The sequence below is a fragment of the Eurytemora carolleeae genome, unplaced genomic scaffold (assembly GCF_000591075.1).
Source record: "Eurytemora carolleeae unplaced genomic scaffold, Eaff_2.0 scaffold1338, whole genome shotgun sequence".
In the NCBI taxonomy this organism is placed as follows: domain Eukaryota; kingdom Metazoa; phylum Arthropoda; class Copepoda; order Calanoida; family Temoridae; genus Eurytemora; species Eurytemora carolleeae.
Genome location: NW_019397223.1, coordinates 34990 through 53581, shown reverse-complemented (window position 1 = coordinate 53581; position 18592 = coordinate 34990). Strand labels below are relative to the sequence as shown.

The following is an 18592-nucleotide window of genomic DNA, read 5'->3' as shown; positions in this document are numbered from 1 at the left end:
TCTCGTTGAAAACTTAATTTTCAGCCAAAGAAACATTTAAATTAATATGATTTATCGGCTGGTCCGGCTTGTAAATTTTTTCTCGTTAACTGCGCGTAATATAGAAATTTTAATTTTACAACGGATTTCATGTTTGTAATTCGTAATTATTAATAAGCAATAACTACAAAACTTCTGGGGGGGGGGGGAGGTGCACCAGGACTGACTCATTTTATTTCTTCTAGCTAATTTGGCATCTGTAGTATTTATTTTATACTTTTTTCTTGCAAAAAGTCAATTTTAGTTTAGACTAAAAATGAGGATGCGAAGTATACGAAATTATAAAGGTCTTCCAGCAGATGTTACCCTGAATAGTTTTGCGAACTCAGTTCAGTTGAGAGATAGAGAACCGAAATATCAGCCCTTGGTTCACCAAATTAAACAAACCGGTAGGATATTTTTGTCTTGCCGACTGAAACTGAGAATTTTTGATCATCAAATGTGAAAATGGTTCACTGAGATAAATTTTAAACGGATAAAATCTGGTATGTGAATTTGTAAAATTAGATTTTTTCTTTTTTCTCCAGTCTCCAGTGGGGTAATCTTATGTAGCAAATTTTATTATTATTATTATTCAAATCTATTTATTGATCAAGAAGTACAGGAACAAATAAAAACAAACTTTATATATGTATAAACGATATGTACATTTTGATTTTTTGGTTGTAATAAATGTGTAGACGAAAACAACAAAAAGCTATATCGGCAAAGAAGATTAAATTGCAGAGATAGATGTTATTGAAGAACCAACAGCTTTGCACCATTGTTTCTTTTTAAGAGTTAAAAATATTTGAAAGACAAAATTATAGTTTTGCACCATCAACATAGAGTTATAGCTTTGCACCATAAAAATAAAAACGACTGCGGAGAGAGCGGTTATTGTAGATCCAATAGCTTTGCACCATTGTTTCTTTTTAAGGATTAAAATTATCAGACCCTGATAAGTTCTAATAAACTCGATATTCAATTTAAGAAATAGAATTGGTAGCTTAAATGACGGACAAATTCTGATAAATTTTGATAAACTCAAAATTCTGAAAAACTGATTCTGATAAACTCGAAACTTTTTGTGGTAGTATATTAACTCAGGGCTTAGTTTTGAAAGGTAGTCTTAATGTTCATGACAAATATAATAAAGTGAATCGATAGGCCTTAAACCTGTCCTTGAGGATTGTGTTAGTTGCTATGAAAAATGTTGTGTTCAATTGTTTACGTTTAGAAGAGAGAAGAGAGACCCGCGAGGTCGAGCTGGACTGGTTTGACAGGGACGAGGATGATATCGCGGCGGAGGTCAAGATGTTGAACGTCGGCACCTGCAAGGAGGTCGGTCCTCCCAGCCTTGAGTTCAGCTCCTCCGTGTTCCCTTACGACTTCTGGTTCTTGTTGAGTGGATTTATAGCTCCAGAGGATGTGGGACGGTTCGCCAGCATTTCTCCGCTCACACGGCACATCGTGTCTTCCCAGGCCTTCTGGAGGAGGTTATACTCAAGATACTTCAGTCCAGGTTAATCAATCTATCAATCAATAAACCCTTTTAAATTTTTTATAAAATTGCCGGAGAAACAAAAGGCAAAAATCAAGATTTAAATTTTTAAAGCTAAAAATACCGATAAATTGCAAAATTGGTAGATAAAAGTATAAACAGTGTCAAACTTACCACAACAATTTAGAGTCACCTTAATTAACTGCCATGACCAAATATAATTAAAAAGTTTTTGCAAGTTTATTTATTTATCTTAAACCAAACTTTAACAAGGCTTTTTTATTCAGAGCTAGAGTTGTCATCCGCGTATAGTCCCGAGTCCATGAGTCGACCCCTGGGTCTCCGAGCTCGTGTTATTCTCATGTTGCATTTATCCTACTCTCCCTTCAGAGCAATCAAAAATCAGTCCAGTGTTTGGCCGGATTTAGACAAGCTGGTAAGCCCCCCCCCCCCCGCTTCAATTCCCTTATTTTTATGGAAGTTATTTATTTTTTACCACTATATATTATTTATATATTTATTTATTTATTATTAATTAAACCAATGCCAATTTGCAAACTTAACGGTCCACTATATTACTAACTCATACCAATTGTCGGTTAAATATAGATTGTAATCTGTTCACATATTTATATTGATCAAGGTTGGACGTGTGTGCACATTGCATTGGAGCAGCAAACTAAGCCGGAGCCAATGTTTCTTCTACTTCAAGTTGAAGGACCAGTTCATCACGGAGAACAAGTCTAAGCATCAGGAGTACTTCGTCGAGGAATGGGAGGAGATAAACGTGGATAAAGGATTCCTAGATAAACTCTCAGATATTAATCATAACCCAGAGAATGGTTGCAAGTTACTCCAGGTAACCCCTAACCCAGAGAATGGTTGCAAGTAACTCCTGGTAACCCATAACCCAGAGAATATTTGCCAATTACTCCAGGTGAACCATAACCCAGAGAATGGGCGGGAAGTTACTCCAGGTAAATATAACCCAGAGAATGGTGGCATCCAGGTGAACCAAAACCCAGGGAATGGTTGCAAATTACTCCAGGTAAACCATAACTCAGAGAATGGTGGCAAGTTACTCCTGGTGAACCATATCCCAGAGAATGGTTGCAAAATACTCCAGGTGAACCATAACCCAGCGAATGGTTGCAGGTTACCCAGGTGAACCATAACCCAGAGAATGGTTGAAAAATACTCCAGGTAAACCAAAACTCAGAGAATGGTTGCAAAATACTCTAGGTAAACCATAACCCAGAGAATGGTTGCAAATTACTCCAGGTGAACCATAACTCAGAGAATGGTTGCAAAATACTCCAGGTAAACCATAACCCAGAGAATGGTAGCAAGTTACCCCAGGTAAACCATAACCCAGAGAATGGTAGCAAGTTACTCCTGGTAAACCATAACTCAGAAAATGGTTGAAAAATACTCCAGGTAAACCATAACTCAGAGAATGGAGGCAAGTTACTCCACGTAACCCTTTTTCTGATACATTCTTTGTAAACTCGCGGCCAGGATATTCCAAGCGATTTTTTAGATGAATAAATAAAAAGTTACTAATCTCTATTTTGATATGAATAAGTATTATTTCACAAAAGTTTAGTTTCGACCTCTGCACTGATTTGTTTTTATGTCTACCATGTACTATCCCCCTCCCTTCCTGACTAATACAAAATATCCCCAAGTAAAAGATTCTGATTAGGTTTGTTGTGCCAACTGGTGTCTTTTTCCTTCCCCACTTAGTCAGAAGTTGAAGCGTGTGAGTGTGAGTGTATCCCATGGTATGAAGCATCACAAGCTGCAGATGGAGTTCGGGGGACCTAGGGGACAATCAGGGGATATCAAGGTTCTCATTGATAGTGTAGTGTCACTCAAGGTGCTAGACTGGTGGGATCCTCAGTATTCAAACATCAACAACAACTTTGTCAAATAGTTCCACAAGATCATCTTCGAAATCCTCATAATATTCATTATCATCAACCTGTTTGTAGAACTAAATCTTAGGCAAAAGTATACTTTAGTTTTTCCTGGTTATCTTTAACTTAATTTTTATAATGAAAACTGAAAAAGAAAAAAGGGACAATTTTTATTTCTGTTTATCGTTTTTTACCAAATATGAATTTTTAATTCTTTTAATCCTACTAAAAATTGTAAGTAATTTAAAATACACTCTGAGACCGAATTTAAAGAATTTGAACCGCGTCTAGACGTTGTTTAGATATGAGACGCAGTTAAACATGGTTAGTTCCGCTTAAAATTATAATCAGTGTTTGGAGCTCAATTGGAACCGGTTTTTGGCTGTTCAAATTGTTTAAATTCGGCCTCTGATATACCTAAATTTAGATTTTTGGCAATTTTTAATTTTCTAAGTTAACATCTACCAAATTTAAATATTTAAGTTATGCTAGCCATAATTTATAAATGAGACATTATGATAAAATAATCAGTTAAAATCTTTGTAACGTGCAGGGGTATATATTTTCTTGAAAAAGCATTATCCCTCATCCCGATCTTCAAAAATGCTTTCTTTTTTTAGTGGTCGATAATTTTTCTTTCAAAAAAAATATACCCCTGCAGAAATGAAACTGAATCCTGTGATAAATTTAACTTGTTATATTACATATTGTTAAATGTTTATTTTCTACTTTCAGATTTAATGATGGAAAGTGACATAAAGAAAGAAACAGAAATAAATGGTGATAGGCCCAGTTACTCTGATGAAGAATGTATAGAAAAGAATGATGACATGAAAATGTCTGAAAATGGCGGTAGTATTAAAGATGAGTTGATGAATACAAATGATTCAAATGACAGTGAGACAGAAACTAACGAAGATACTGAGATTGATATTAAAGAAGAGCCGATCAATTTTAGCAAGGACGATCTTATAAATACTGTTAAGGACAGTTTAATGAACAATCTAAACGATGGTTGTCCGTTGACGAATAGGTTAGAAGACGACATGCAGACGAGTAGAAAGGACGAGGATGTGGAGGTAAATGAACTTGAAAGGAGAATAAAAGAAGAGAAAGGAAGTGCGACTGAATTTGGAGGGAAAGGGAAAGGAGAGTTAGAACCTATGGATGGTATCAACTATAAAGCAGAGGTAAAACATATTATTTATTTATCAAAGAAATTATTTGGTTTTTATCACACCAGATCTTAAGAATATCGTTTTATAGCCTGGCGGTCTACCTGGTCCACATTTGGGTCTCCTGCAGATTTCATTTCCTTATGTTTCTAGACCTACACAACAAGTTTTTTAGTTGTTAAGCTATTTAAGCTGTAACGTAGAGCTTACATACATACATACATACATGATCTGTAATGGCAAAAAGAGAAATTGGAGAGATATACAGAGATTTAAACTAATTTTTATAAATCAATATATTTGATCAGAACATTGATGAATCCGAGGACATTGAGATCATAGATAGGGAACAGGTTCCACAACAGAGATTAGAAAGGGTAATTTAATGTGTTTGAAATTGCTTCTAAAAAATCTTTATTTTGGAAATCTGCGAAATTTGTTATTGTATTAATATCAAATTGTACGGAAGGCATGATAAATCAGTAAATTATTACAACTAGCCATTAGCTACAACTAGTCATATAGTTATTTTTGAAAAAAAATCAGCATCTTGATTTAAAGGAGAAAATGTTTTAGGGTGAAATATAAAAATTTTGTTTGTTAAAAATATCCAAAAAGAACTTGCCATTTATTTTTCATTTTTTCCAAGATCTTCAAAAATAATTTTTAACCCCTGCAGAGTGGACGTAGTTAATTTTTTTTACAGGCATTATTTGACTATCAAGCAGCAATTGCAGGGAAATCTGATTGTCCCTACTGTACAGCTTCTTTCAGTAATAAGGTAAATATTGTTATCAATCATATGTTTATCTGTTTGTATATTCGATCATAAGATCTTAGTAGGTCTAAGTTGAGTAGGTTGACTTTAAAAGAAAAATATTAATTTCCAAGCAAAGCTGGGTTCCTAGGCTAGCTTTATAATAGACATAATACAATAAACCGTCAATATTAATCTTACGGAAAGCAAGACATAGCCATCTTAAAAGATAACTGCCCTAGGACGGAATTAAAGCAATTAAACTAAATTTTTTATCTGTTTAGATATCTTTCAAAAGTCATCTGTTATCCGAGCATCTATCCCAGATTGGACCTTGTAAACTTTGTAAAGTATCATGTGGAGCTATACACCTTCAAATTGATCATATAGGTGAAAATATTCGATTTAGTGATTTATTCATATTAATTGATTGAATGTTAGATAAGGGTATATAATAAATATTCTCAGATCTTTGAAATCAGCCTGAAAAATGTTTTAAAATGTTAGATAAGGAGAGGAATTCCTGCATCCGAGACGCATTCGTTTCAATTTTGAACCCAAATATCATTTTCTAAATGTCGTTCTGGTAATGTTTCAAATTTGGAATTCTAAATTTTGCCTTTTTCTTTCTTTAAATCTGACCATTGCATGACCACTGGCCAGGTATTGCACAAATGAAATATTAACTCATGACCAAAAATTTAATGATTTTTTTTCTATATTTATATATTTAAGGGAAAATTATGATGCAAATTGTTAAATAAAATCAAGGAAAGAAATTTTTTTCGGTGTCGGGTCGGACACACGATCCGAGTGGCTTATCAGTTCGTTTGCTTTTTCTTCTTTTAGAAAAGTCCTTATTTAAGTAAAATTTCTCCAGCTATTAGATTATCTAAAGGTTTGTTATTTTTATTTCACCCAACTTATTATTTTTTTCTTAAGTGTTTTGCCGGGATGTGACGAGTGACATTCCAAAAGCCGATCATGTAAGTTTTTATAAATATATATATTTATTTAACATTTAAGTTATTTATTCAAGTGAACTGAACTCGCTGCAGCAAGGTTGAGTTCTAAAATATCAAGATAAAAATTCTACTCATATTTCATTAAGTGTTTAAATATGAGTTAACAGCCAAACTTTTAATATTATGTTGTGAAGTGTTGTACACAAATTGTGTTAAAAAGTGTAAGATTGGAAAAACAAAGGACTGAAAACGTAATGCTCAATTCTCAAGAGCACCCTCTGAACTTTCGTCTTGGCAAAATGTTGGAAGTTATTCTTGTTTTTCTTGTTTTTCTAGCTGAAAGTTGATAATTTTCTATTGTGGTTTCTCAATTAAAATAATTTTCTTATTTGTGCTGCAGAGAGAGGGAACCAACTCCTCAATTGTATAAAGTACATGTTTATCAGGGGCGTATTTAGGAATTTGTCCAGGGGGGGCCGGGGCTTAGCACCCGCTGGGGCCTGAAAACTCCCTGAAATCCGTAGATTTCATTGTTCCAAGGCGGAGCTTAGCCCCCATACCCCCCCTGAATACGCCTCTGATGTTTATTTATATTTTGGTATTATTTGTAGGGTGGTAATTTCCTTAGTGTAGGGGGAGGCAACTATATGTGTCAGGTAAAGAGAATTAAATAATTTAATAATATTCCGGCCATTTTCTTTCCGTCATTTCATAACAAAATTTAATTATTTTTTAAAGATTTTTAATGACATTTTGATGAAACAGTTTATAATAATGTAACTTTCGGTTTATTTAGGATCCGTAGTCTTTATTTTTTTTTTATAATGCTGCGGAACATAGCAGTTTTGATCGGCATGTATTGTTCGAACCGGTTCTGTCAACCTGTAGGACTGAGTCCTAGTCACAATTTACTTTTAGTAATAGTATTTAATCTGAAGTTAACGTTGAAGGGACACGGTATATTACCTTTACAGTTCCTTTAAATATTGAATTTAAGGTTTGTGGATATACGAGTTCCTTTCAGCAGGTGACAACACACTCTACACAGGTACTCAGTGCTATATGCATGTTAGAACGTTTTACAATTGGACAGAGTTGGACAGGGTTGGACAGAGTTGGACAGGGTAGGACAGGGTTGGACAGGGTTGGACAGAGTTGGACAGGGTAGGACAGGGTTGGACAGGGTTGGACAGGGTTGGACAAAGTTGGACAGAGTTGGACAGGGTTGGACAGAGTTGGACAGACTTGGACAGACTTGGACAGGGTTGGACAGAGTTGGACAGGGTTGGACAAAGTTGGACAGAGTTGGACAGGGTTGGACAGAGTTGGACAGGGTTGGACAGGGTTGGACAGAGTTGGACAGGGTAGGACAGGGTTGGACAGGGTTGGACAGAGTTGGACAGGGTTGAGCAGGGTTGGACAGGGTTGGACAGGGTTGGACAGGGTTGGACAGAGTTGGACAGGGTTGAGCAGGGTTGGACAGGGTTGGACAGGGTTGGACAGGGTTGGGCAGGGTTGGACAGAGTTGGACAGAGCGGGAAAGGGTTGGACCATTGGACAGAGTTGGACAGAGTTAAATTTTTGAGGAGGTCAAATTTAACCACTTGTATTTATTTGACGTCGTTCAACATTTTTCAATTGATTTTTAACTAAAAATTCTCATGAAGAATTATCTGAGATTACATTTTCGAAATCTATTTGAACAACAAATTATTGTGAAGTTCTGGATTGTAATAAAAGTTTATTATATTTGACTAGATCTACCAGTCAAAAATATTTTAACAAAAAAAACTAATTTACTGCCATCCTTAGAATTTTATTATTTTCATAGATTTTTTCTTCTTTTTATATTATTTTTCTTGAGAAATATTTTGTTACCTGGATTTAAATTATCCAATAATCAACATGCTTGCTATACTTCTGGTAGACATTGACAATGCTGCGACACCTTCAAAATGTTAATTTTATTGTTATTATTTACTGTGAGATGAAATGATTTTTTTGTGTGGAAAAGTTAGTCCCCTGTTTCTCAAGGATGACAATTATAAGTTAATATTCCTGCTTGTTAAGGTGCGGTGCAAGGGAACAAAGTGCAGTAGATGTGAATTAAGGTAAAAATAATTTTTTTATTTCTTTGATGATATCGTAAAACTAAAATCTCTATCAACTTCATTTTTGTTTGTTTTCTTAAATAAAGCTTTTTATCTGACATAAATAAATGAATTATATGTTATGAGTATTGCATGTTATATATTTATGTTGTCCTTAAAGGGACTGCTAATGAACTATATGTTATGAGTATTGCATGTTATATATTTATGTTGTCCTTAAAGGGACTGCTAATGAACTATATGTTATGAGTATTGCATGTTATATATTTATGTTGTCCTTAAAGGGACTGCTAATGAACTATATGTTATGAGTATTGCATGTTATATATTTATGTTGTCCTTAAAGGGACTGCTAATGAACTATATGTTATGAGTATTGCATGTTATATATTTATGTTGTCCTTAAAGGGACTGCTAATGAACTATATGTTATGAGTATTGCATGTTATATATTTATGTTGTCCTTAAAGGGACTGCTAATGAACTATATGTTATGAGTATTGCATGTTATATATTTATGTTGTCCTTAAAGGGACTGCTAATGAATTATATGTTATGAGTATTGCATGTTATATATTTATGTTGTCCTTAAAGGGACTGCTATTGTAATTTCAAGTGACTCGCCATTATCCTTACCTTTAAAGGATACATGAGTTGTCCTAGTTTGTCAAGATTAAAATTGAATAATTTCATTTTTTGTTTTGAGAAATGTTCTAAGGGTATCTCAGTGAATCGGTAATACCACTTTAAAATTGATTGCCACTTAAAATTACCTCTACAGTCCCTTTAACTAGTTTTAATTTTTAGTATTTGGGTAACTAAGTTATCAGAACACTACAGACAGGTTCATAATTGTACACCTCCGAATCCTTTCATCTGCAATCATAGAAAATATTTATTTTAAAGTTTTGTTTTTGGTGTTGTTAGAAAGTATTTTTCTTTTAAAATTGTTTTTTTCTTCTCCCTCAGCAGTATTTACAGATTGATATGTTTTTAGCCTGAGACGGAATTTAAAGAATTTGAGCCGCGGTTTAAATCCGCCAAAACCCAGTTTAAATCTGGAAACATTTGATACAATTTTAAGTGGAACCAGCAATATTTAAACCGTGGCTTAAATTTAAACCGCCGCTCAAATTCTTTAAATTCGGCCACTGGTCATTTAAATCTTTTCTAATATAAATTCAATTTTTTTCTGATGTAACCCGAGTGAAATCACATTTACTGCGCACTTTGAATCATTTGTCTTAACTTAGGAATTCACTATTTTTCCAGTTCAAAATAGAGTTTAATTTAAATTGTTTAGATGGATGTGGCAAAGGGTTTGGAAGCAATATTGCGCTTGAAATCCATAAAATCCAAATTCACGGAGGTAGTTTTTCATAATCATCCTATTTTTTTATGTTTTCAATGCAATATGCAATTCATTTTTGATTTATGTAGATAGTACAATTTTCATTTTCATTTAATTTTTGATGTTTAAAATTCTTTAGAAATTCTAAAACAACACAAAAATTTGCATAGCATCCTTAAGCTTCACTAATCGATTAAATAAATGGGTTGTCCTTAAATATTAACAAAATCCCAATGATCCATACTGGATGTAATGTAGATTTATAAAAAGTGTCTGGAGAGAGATGTAATTTAAATTGACTCCTATTGTGGAGTAGCATTTCCAGTTCACAACGGTACCATTTAAACCCTTGTCTTATCAAGGATGAATGAGATATCCTTGTCTGTTCAGCTAAAAGTTTGTTAGTTTAATTCTGGTTTCTCTATGAGAGTGACTTGCGCATTTATGCTTTGGAGGCCTAAAGGAAATTGTTTTAGATAGAAAACACCAATATCTTCCTCATTGTTAATAATATAGAGGGTTAAAGGGTAACGTTGTGAATCGGAAATGCCACTTTTAAAACGAAGGGTCGTTAAAAATACGTGAATAGCCCTTTAAGTTGCTAATGTTCAGTTGCTGCTGAGACGAAGAGTCTGAAAGAACTCCCTGCCACTGAGATTGATGCGAGTAAAATGAACAGCACAGCCGGACTCATCCATCAGTGTAAAATCTGTGATGCTAAGTTCTGGGGGCCGAACCAGCTCAATAACCATATTAGGAAACATGTCTTTCAATGGAATTTTTCGTAGATTTACAAATATTTGGTTTACAAAGTTACATAAAATACTAATCCTCATAGCTTTGTATACAGCATGAAAACAATGGATTTATAGCTAACTCTTCGAATTTTGATCTAAAACTTGTAAACATATAAAAGTTATACCCCTCCTAGGAGATAGGTGGCCGGGCTGGTTCAGGATTGATCTTATCTGTAGGGATAGGACACTACCTGCGGCAGTCTGGGGCTTCTTTCAGATCTCTTCTCTTATAATTTCTTTTAGTAATAGATCTGAAAGTACCCCCCCCCCCATATGGTCCCCATACACTTATTGTAACAATGCTAAGATATGTGAATATAAAGGAGGGATCACAATGGAGATTCTATATTTCCTGGAAACAAATACGTCAGTAAAACTCCAGGTAACAAATCAGAAAACAAAATTTGTTCGCTTCTCTTGGGAGGGGATTATTATTTATGATGAACAGATTTTTGAAAATCAATATTTTGGTAAATAAAAACTTGGTAACAGACATTTTGGTAATTTGACTATTTGGTAACTAGCAATGTGTTAACTAACAATTTGGTAAATAACAAATTGGTATCTTACATTTTGATAAGAAACAATTTGATAACCAACATTTGGTGATTTGACTAACATTTGGTAATTTACCTTTTTCGTAACTAATATTTTGGTATCCAACATATTGGTAACCATTTTTGGAAGTCTTTCAATTTGGTATTCGACATATTAGTAAAAAAATATTTGGTAACCAACAATTAACATTTTGTCAATAAATCAATGTTAGAATCAATTATTTCTCCTTCATCATTATATTGAATTTCTTATTCTTTATGAATTTGTTCGCAGATTTCTTCAAATTCTTTAAACGTCGTCTTTTCAATAAAACTTACAGGAAATCTACAGAAAATATTTGTGAACAATGAGACTTTACAGAAACCAATAACTGAATAAGACTACTAATTTTCGATAATAATTGTTAATATTTATTTTCTAAACCTATTCCTAAACAACTAATTAGTTTACTGTAGAATTTTTACTACAGTTGTTGTGACGTTATTAAATAATTTTTTTAAAACCGATTCTCAAAATCATTTTTTTAAATGAACAATTTTTCAGGATTTTAAAGATTGAATTTGCGCTCTTGCTAAACAAATATGCACCGTAATAACGTCTTATAGGTCTCAACTGATTCCTGAAAAATTCTCCACAATACTACATTCTCAGTTCAACTACCATACATTGCCGGTCACTACCTGTAATTTGTTATTTTTTTAGATGATTTTGTGTGTAAATGTTCTCTTTGTACCTTTATAACAAGAACTATGGAGGATTGTTTTGCTCATGGTAGAACAGAGCACCCACAGGCAATGTAAGACCATTTTTAAATATTTTTTAATACTTAAATTTTAAATTTTTTATTTGATAATGATGATCTATTTAAAATTTTGCAGTGAGAGCCGTTCCTTTAGAGTTCTTTACGGGTGTGCTCAGTGTGAAAAATGGTATCCGACACTTAGAATGTACAGGTTAAGAATTTAACATTGTTTAGAATATATGAAGTAGTTCAGCTAGTCCTGCTTACTTCGTCTACCTCTCTTTGACGCCAAGATCAGATTGAACTAGCTCATAAGAAGTAGCTTAACTATCATTATCTAATTAAAATTATTTTCGCTATTCATAATCTGAACCCAGATTTAGGTTCAAGTATTATTTTATTTTAGAGACCATAAGTGGTCAGAGCATTTTGACTCTGTCACTAAAACTTCAAGACAACCTGGAAACTCCTTCCAAAATAGTAGCAGCTCTCTTTCTCATAACAGCAACTCCTTTTCTCATAGCAGCAACTCCTTTTCTCATAGCAGCAGCCCTTTTCCAACTGGTAACTCCTTACCATCAAGTATTCCTTTGCCTTCCAGCCGCTCCTTGCTCCTCGGCCGCTCCTCACCGCATGGACGTTCCTTACTACATAACCACTCCTTGCCACCCAATCGCTTTCTGCCCACTGCTTCAAGTGGAATGGAAACTGTGTTAAAGAATCCGTCTGAACTCCATGCAGAGGAAATTTTGTTAGATCTACAGAAAAGAGGGATTTCAGCTTCAGTCTCTATATCAAAATCCAGTCGTTCCAATCAGCTGGATTTCGGGGCCCAGGGGGGTTACAGAGCTAACTATAGAGAGGAGCAGAAGAGCAGTGGGGGTAAGGGGAAAGTTGTTAAATGCGCAATATGTTATGAAACTATTTATGGAGACATTGCTGACCATCTAAATGTTCACAGGGTAAGTCATTTCGATTATATTTACTCATTTTTATCTGTTCTCAGTTTCTGTTCAAGTGATGGTAAATAGTCTGGATAGAAATACGCTTATATTTAGATATTTAATGGCAGAGGGGTTTTAAAACTGAGTTCATGGCTGTTATGTTTTAAACGTTCAGATAAATAACAAAAATGTTCATTAACGCCAGTTTAGACAAATGAACAAGATCTTAATTAATGTTCAGGTACAGATTAATGGCCAAGATGTTTACAAATGTCACTTTTGTCTAATGGTGGCTAAAAAACTGAAAACCCTTCTCTCCCACGTCAAGACTGAACATGTGACTGAGTACAAGCAGAAGACGACATCTAGGCTCAAGTCCTCACCGATAGACCTCACAGTAAGTAGATATATCCTACCCCTACACAATCAGAGCTGAAAACTTTAAATGGTGGATATCAAGATTAATGCTTAAACTCCTGGTTTTATTAAACCCAAGATTATTTTAAAACGCATTCGATATCCAAGAAATAAGTTAAAAATTTAACCAATCAGTGTATTACGTTAAGATGTACTCTTTTTTAAAACCGATTTTGATTTCTGGTGTTGATGGTGTCATATTAATTGAACTAAACATCGATTGAACGAACGTAAGTTTAGGATTAATGTTTATTAAAAGACTAACGTTCAAAATTACAATAGTCCTAAAATATTTTTTTAAAATAATTTCATATTTGTTTAAATGCTATAAAAGCCGGCCTCTGAGCAGCTGACTTTAATTCAATCGGATATTAGTCCAATCGATTTAGCATTTTATCTGTAATTGTTATCAAACGTAATTTTTATTCAGTAGAAATTTACAAAAAGAGGATTAAGAAGAAAATCAAAAGTGTGTGCATTGGATAATCAGATTAAGCGATCGTGATAAGGCTATCTCATTCTAAAGTTTTCAGCTCTGTGTCCGAATTTAATGAATTTAAGCGGCGTCTAAAATCCCCCAAAAGCCGGTTTCAATTGAGCGCCGGCTTAAATCTTGAAAAATGTAATACTTAAGTGGAGCAAACCATATTTGAGCCGCGACTTAAATTTAAACCGCGGCTTAAATTCTTTAAATTCGGCCTCTGATTAGATCAAGTTATCCAGAGGCCGGTCTCTTCTTGTTTTGAGGGGGTTTTAATTTTTCTTTTTGTCTTAAAGAATATTTTGTAAACTTTTCCACTTATTTTTGAGAAATCCAACAGGAATTAACTTCCTAATGGAAAAGTAAAAGTTAAGTTGAGACTGGTAAAAAGAAAAACATCTCTCAATATTCCGAACTTGTTGTATATGAAACCTCAATCAATGGAGACACTACTATAGTGAATTAAAAATGGATTGATTACTAAAAAAATTCTACATAAAGAATGATAAGATTCATATTAAAAAAGCCCTAAATAGGCAGCCTTAAAAATCGTTAAGAATAAATTGATTGTTATCATAAAATAATCTGTATTCTCCTATAATACCCTTAGAGTCGGTCCTTGGAGACAAAACAACATAAACATACACAATACTATTTCTAAGTTCAATCAGGGGAGAGAAAATGTTAAAATGTCATTCCCTGAACATTTTGTAGGACACAAGAGACCTGACTGAATGTGATACTCCTGAACCCCTGGCTGGCCCCCCTCCTCCTCCTCCTGCACGATCACCTGAAATTATAGAGATTGATTCTGATACAGATTTTCCTGAAACTGACCTGGCACAACGAAACAACTGTGATAATTATTCAAGAAATGTATACAACGATCTGTCGTCAGATTACTCGTACCACTCACCAATAAACCAACCAGTTGTTTCACCAACTAAATATCCAGATTCACCGAAGGTAGGAAATACAACGATCTGTCGTCAGATTACTCGTACCACTCACCAATAAACCAACCAGTTGTTTCACCAACTAAATATCCAGATTCACCAAAGGTAGGAAATAAAGGGATTGTTAGTGTAATTTTAAGTGACCCTCCATGCAAAGATGGCAATGAACAATACACAACGGCATCATTGAAACCTTTATCTGATAATAATGTGGAAGATAATGTTTTTCTAGGTTTAAATGTGTTTATTTTTACTTGTTTTCCTGAAGTAGAAATGCGTAAGTCAGTTTTTAAATTATGAACATTGATGTCTGATTCACACTTGATCAATCAAAGCTGTTTAAGGTACCGTTGTGAATCGAACATTGACATCTTAAGGTTCCTTTTAAGAACTAAAATAATTATTTGTTTACTAGTTAAATAAGTGAATGATGTGCTGATTGATAAATTGATTAATTGGTTCAATGATTGGTTGAATTTATGGGTCAATGATTATTTTATAGATGGCATAGTATATGTGTTGGTTGATTTGGTGGTTGGTTGGTTGATTTGATTGGTTGGTTGGTTTGTTAGTTGGTTGGTTGATTGGTTGGTTGGTTGGTTGGTTGATTGGTTGGTTGGTTGGTTGGTTGGTTGGTTGGTTGGTTGGTTGGTTGGTTGTAGTATGATTAGTTGATTAATTGATTTTGATTATTTGGTTGAATGATAGGTTGTTGATTTAGTTGTTAATTGATTGGTTGGCTGATTGGCAGATATTGATTAGTAAACTAATTAATAAATTGATTGATTATTTGATTGATCTAGGTTGTGCGGAATAAGGCAGCTATAGGAAGTGATGACGAGGGCTCTGATACTTCTGCGGAGGGTTCAGATCAGGTGAGGTGTTGTTGTTGATGTAGATACAAGATAACAGTCTTTCTTGGAAACCATTAGCAGTGAAATAGTATTGGTTTATTAAAAGTCCAACGTGACAAAACAATTAATCAAGAAAACATTACATTTTTTAGTTAGATTGTAAGTTTGCAGTTTACATAAGAATGAAACACTGATACTGATAATACTGCCTGTAGGAGAGTGAGGATGAGATGGTGAACCTGCTGACTAAGGACGGGAAGAAGAAGAAGTCCAACGTGTTCCACTGTTGGGTTTGTGACAGAAACTTTAACAAGCAGAGCACTTTCTACTCACACATTCAAGGACTCTACTCAGCAGAACCTAAGTCATCAATGAAGAAGGAAAACAATCAAAATTCAACCAAAACCATCTTTTATTTGGTTTTTAATCTTATTTACATCAAGCAGAGCGTCAAAGTAATTATAAATATAAAGTAGTAAAATCTGTTTTTGTTTTTGTTTTTTTGGATGTCTGATCCTTACTCATGAACCCCTGAACCGATTTGCCTCAAATTTTGAATGAGGAACTAGTTAAAACCACAAAAATGTTCTTAGTTTGGTTTAAAGGTCATAAGTTCAGTGGGTTGACTTTCACAGGGAAATCGCCAAGCACAGTTTGGTTCTCAAGCTTGTAATACACATGTTACGTATGTGATTATGTATGTATGTTAATTTGTGTTAAACCGTAACACTTTTAACACTTTTTGAGTTTAATGGGTTGCAGGGGTTGATGAGCCAGCTTTGAGCCATAAAGAGCCAGAGCTGCCGACCATAGTAGTGTTGAATGAAATGTATTGTTCGATCCGATCCTGTCCCCTTTTAGGACTGAGTCCTAGAGTCTACGTACTTTTTAGTCATAGTTTTTATTTTTTTTACACTTAAAATCAAAAGTTTTCCTCTCTATATAATAAAGGATTGGTGGCAAGGCCGGGCATTTTTCGGTGCTTTGTTTATTTTTTTTTAAACCAATTTGATTGATGGGTTTATAGAAACCTGAGCTACACTGTAACAAATGTCCGTTCAAAGTTGCAAACGTGAAGAAGTTTGATCTTCATCTTCAAGAAGTTCATAAAGGTGATCAGGGTTTTAAAAGGGTTAGAATTATATTAGTTTTTTAAAAATTAATCTTGATTAATTTTTGTCTTTGTTTTGTAATACTCACAAAAAAAGCATATCTAAAATTATATTTTCTCTCTAAGGATACAGACTTGTTGCAATAATTTTTCCATTTAGTTATTTTAAATGTTTTAGTAATGGTGAAGACGTGTTTGACCTGTCCTGAGTTTAAAACAAGTTTATCCTACGTATTCGGACACCATTTCAAGTTCAGCAAACTCAGCCATAAACTCAAGAATAATAGGGTAAATCATCATGAATATTAATATTAATATTAAAAAAAATTATGTTAGTTTTAATTTCCATTAACATGAAAGAAACGAGGAAACTTTGAACTTATTTTTAAATGAGCTCTGTGCTGAGGGGTTTCGTTTGAAGTGTCTGTATTATATCACCATTTCAGCAAACAATTATGTATTTAAATATTTATCAGCCTCTGTATTATATCCCCATTTCAGCAAACAATTATGTATTTAAATATATATCCGCCTCTGTATTATATCAACATTTCAGCAAACAATTATGTATTTAAATATATATCAGCCTCCGTATAATATCACCATTTCAGCAAACAATTATGTATTTAAATATATATCAGCCTCTGTATTATATCCCCATTTCAGCAAACAATTATGTATTTAAATATATATCAGCCTCTGTATTATATCAACATTTCAGCAAACAATTATGTATTTAAATATATATTATCCTCTGTATTATATCAACATTTCAGCAAACAATTATGTATTTAAATATATATCATCCTCTGTATTATATCAACATTTCAGCAAACAATTATGTATTTAAATATATATCATCCTCTGTATTATATCAACATTTCAGCAAACAATTATGTATTTAAATATATATCAGCCTCTGTATACATTTCAGCAAACAATTATGTATTTAAATATATATCAGCCTCTGTATTATTTCACCATTTTAGCAAACAATTCTGTATTGGTATATATGCTGACCAATGTATGATAAGAAGACTTCAATAATTCCACTGAATCTTTGTTAGCTGGAATATTTTGTAGGTTGAGTGTATGTTCTGTGGGTTAGAGCTGGCTCAGCTCAAGAGTATGAAGGGTCATCTCTTCTCCAGGCACAACGTGAGACCCAAGAACCTCGACGATTTAGTCTTCTTTGTCAAAAATACTTGAATTGTCTGGTTGGATCCAGTCTAGATCAGATGTGTCAGGTCTAGATTAGCTGAATCCGGTTTGGACCTACATGTACAGTGTACGGACACTGTACATAAGATACAGGACTCAAAATAAGATCATTATAAACACCTAATATTCTTGTAATACAAAATCAAGACCTATGAATTATTTTTTCTGTTCCAAATTATATTGTAATTACAGTGTATAGTTGCACTCAAGGGCAAATCTTTTCCTGGGTTAGGTAACAGAATTATGAGATAATATAACGTAAATTCAATCAGGCTCTTTATCTATGTTATGTTTTAAAGTTAAAGAAAAAAAAATGGAAAAAGCAGCAATCCTTGACAATTACTAAAATGAATTATACTAAAAGTACATTTCAGGAAATATGTTTGTTTTTATCATGTTTTGTTTCACTATGCAGTACACTTGTCCAAGATGCAGGACGCACATTAAAGTTGTTTTTTAACATCTCAGCATTAATCAAAAATTACTCAACAAGTGCCCATTACTCATTACTCGGTATATAAGTTTTTACAGCATACCCTTTTTTAATCCTTATACTTCACCCATTAGTATTTTCAAGCAGAAACTTAAAATTTGTCAAATCATCAAACTGGCTAAATATTGTCTTGAAAGTGTAATCATGTTATTAAGATGATATTTAATTCAATTTATGCCTATTTTTTTATACTTATTAACCCTTTCCCTTAGTTTTTA

The 18592-nt window shown here is 33.6% G+C and overlaps 2 protein-coding genes across 3 annotated transcripts; both read left to right on the top strand.

The window, feature by feature from the left end:
• Positions 1–259: 259 nt before the first annotated feature.
• On the top strand, positions 260–4177 carry LOC111712852 (transmembrane protein 183). Its single transcript, XM_023487596.1, has 5 exons — positions 260–428; positions 1259–1543; positions 1810–1958; positions 2166–2381; positions 3228–4177. Exons 1-5 carry the CDS (start codon positions 296–298, stop codon positions 3456–3458), a joined length of 1014 nt encoding a protein of 337 aa, XP_023343364.1. The 5' UTR covers positions 260–295; the 3' UTR covers positions 3459–4177.
• On the top strand, positions 4166–18343 carry LOC111712850 (uncharacterized). 2 transcript variants are annotated; one of them, XM_023487595.1, is made up of 23 exons: positions 4166–4631; positions 4925–4993; positions 5323–5397; positions 5658–5763; positions 6316–6359; positions 6950–6994; positions 7336–7386; positions 8409–8449; positions 9257–9334; positions 9751–9818; positions 10413–10557; positions 10921–10979; positions 11858–11951; positions 12034–12108; positions 12304–12859; positions 13083–13238; positions 14454–14637; positions 14733–14800; positions 15499–15570; positions 15765–15929; positions 16577–16661; positions 16839–16948; positions 17744–18343. In XM_023487595.1, exons 1-23 carry the CDS (start codon positions 4182–4184, stop codon positions 17867–17869), a joined length of 2922 nt encoding a protein of 973 aa, XP_023343363.1. In that variant the 5' UTR covers positions 4166–4181; the 3' UTR covers positions 17870–18343. The 2 variants fall into 2 exon arrangements, with proteins under 2 accessions (XP_023343363.1, XP_023343362.1); XM_023487594.1 differs by lacking the exon at positions 14733–14800 and having other exon boundaries at positions 14454–14705.
• Positions 18344–18592: the final 249 nt, after the last annotated feature.

What these genes read in the sequence shown, in the direction of transcription:
- LOC111712852 (XM_023487596.1), top strand. Translation starts at nt 296, where the DNA reads ATGAGGATGCGAAGTATACGAAATTATAAAGGTCTTCCAGCAGATGTT. An exon ending in TCACCAAATTAAACAAACCG is followed by an intron (nt 429 to 1,258) that starts GTAGGATATTTT and finishes GTTTACGTTTAG; the next exon opens with AAGAGAGAAGAGAGACCCGC. An exon ending in CTCAAGATACTTCAGTCCAG is followed by an intron (nt 1,544 to 1,809) that starts GTTAATCAATCT and finishes TTTTTTATTCAG; the next exon opens with AGCTAGAGTTGTCATCCGCG.
- LOC111712850 (XM_023487595.1), top strand. Translation starts at nt 4,182, where the DNA reads ATGATGGAAAGTGACATAAAGAAAGAAACAGAAATAAATGGTGATAGG. An exon ending in TGCAGTAGATGTGAATTAAG is followed by an intron (nt 8,450 to 9,256) that starts GTAAAAATAATT and finishes TTTAATTTTTAG; the next exon opens with TATTTGGGTAACTAAGTTAT. An exon ending in ACAGAGCACCCACAGGCAAT is followed by an intron (nt 11,952 to 12,033) that starts GTAAGACCATTT and finishes AAAATTTTGCAG; the next exon opens with TGAGAGCCGTTCCTTTAGAG.